Source organism: Acomys russatus, chromosome 11, assembly GCF_903995435.1.
Source record: "Acomys russatus chromosome 11, mAcoRus1.1, whole genome shotgun sequence".
Classification (NCBI taxonomy): domain Eukaryota; kingdom Metazoa; phylum Chordata; class Mammalia; order Rodentia; family Muridae; genus Acomys; species Acomys russatus.
In genome coordinates this window covers 45,076,344-45,077,960 of record NC_067147.1, presented here as the reverse complement: position 1 = coordinate 45,077,960, position 1,617 = coordinate 45,076,344, and the positions used below count along the sequence as shown (strand labels likewise).

Genomic DNA, 1,617 nt, shown 5'->3' with positions numbered 1-1,617 from the left:
GTGTGGAGACTTGAGTTCAGGTCCACAGGGCCAATGTTAAAAAGTGGAGCAATGTCTGCGTGTACATGTAATGCCCAGGACTGCAGAGGTGGTGGTGCAGGAGACAAATGGCTCCCCAGGATTTACTGGCCACTCGCCTACCAGTAAACTCTGGGTTTAGTGAGAGACTCTGTCTTGAGACAGTAGGGAGGAGGCTAACAGAGGAACACAGTCAATGTCTTTCTGTAGCTGCTGTGTGCATATTCTGGGGTAGTGCCTCACACACACTGAGTAATCTATTCAACCCCCCACCCCACCCCACACGTACACATATGAGTTACATCTAGCCTTCAAGTGAACTAATGTTTTCTCCTCTTTGTTTTCCATCAGCTCACAGATGTCTCATCCAACAGGAAGCCCAGATGCCTGTACGTATGTCATTTTTACACTTGGGCCACTGGATAACGTTTACATTGTATGCTTTCCTATTGCATTTGATAAGATAGCTACAAGTACATTTTTTTAAAGCCTATTGTGCTTGATACGATATCAACCTGTGGGTTTTTAAAGGCTTATTTGAACTTTTACCTGCACGCAGGTGCCACTTTTAAATAGCTAACAGCTGTTCAGTGAATGGTACTATAGCAATGCTGGAGAGATGATCCCGATATTGTGGCTTTTTCTTACTAATATGTAATGTATACATTTATACATATATGTTACACATTATATATTATATATGACACATAGTATTATTACTACTCTATAGGCACTATTTATATGTCACATACTTTGAAATATGTACACAACACCTTTGAGTTAACAGATTTGCATTCTGTCCTGCATCTGTGCACATCATTCTGGCAGTCATTTACTTTTTCTGTGCCTATTTCATCACTTAGTAATAGGGCTAGTAAATATCTCCCTGGGACTTAGCATCACACAGTCACAGCAGGAAATACCAGTATCTTTGACTTATTGGAGGGGGCAGGGGAATGGTATTCGTGGTGGACTGGAGTGCTTAGTTATTTTTCCTCCGATTTATAAAGAAAGCCACTTTCATTCCTTTCCCGACTCCTATAGAAGCAGAGGCCATTCTGTGTGTAACCACCCTGAGCTGAGGACCCATTTCCATCTAAAGGGGAGGAGCCACCTGAAGAAAGCCAAGGAGGACCGTGCTGGGATGCCGCCTGCCAAGACCATTCAGGAACAAGCTGATTCTCCTAGAGAATTCTTCAGACCAGCTAAGAAAGGGGAGCACCTGGGCCTGAGCCGGAAAGGCAACTTCAGGCCCAAAATGGCTAAAAAGAAGCCTACAGCAATTGTGAATATTATCTAGAAAGAGAGGGGCGCGGAAGCTTGCAGAATGATGTCCCAGGAGCCATCAGTGTTGTCCTTTTGGACCTTTTGGACCTGTTGTCCTAGGAAGGCGTAGTAGGAGAGCAAGGAACACAGCGCATAGGAACACCCCGATTAACCGGAATTTAACACAGGGCAGGTCTCAGTGGTCCAAGATTTTATTTCAACTTCTTTTTTAGGTGCAAGCAAGGCAAATTACAAAAATTAAAAATAAAAAATAAAAAGCCAATAAAGTAAAAGTTGAAGCACTCTTATCACGTAGTGCTGGTAACATGGATC

General features: G+C 43.1%; 1 protein-coding gene across 1 annotated transcript in view; it reads left to right on the top strand.

Moving 5' to 3' along the window:
- Znf365 (zinc finger protein 365) overlaps positions 1 to 1,334 on the top strand; it is a 21,408-nt gene extending 20,074 nt beyond the window's left edge. Inside the window, exons 4-5 of the mRNA XM_051153184.1 lie at positions 370 to 407; positions 1,063 to 1,334. Coding sequence (XP_051009141.1) covers positions 370 to 407; positions 1,063 to 1,318 — 294 coding nt within the window. The 3' untranslated portion in view covers positions 1,319 to 1,334. The remainder of the gene's footprint in view (positions 1 to 369; positions 408 to 1,062) is intronic.
- The last annotated feature ends 283 nt before the right edge of the window (positions 1,335 to 1,617 follow it).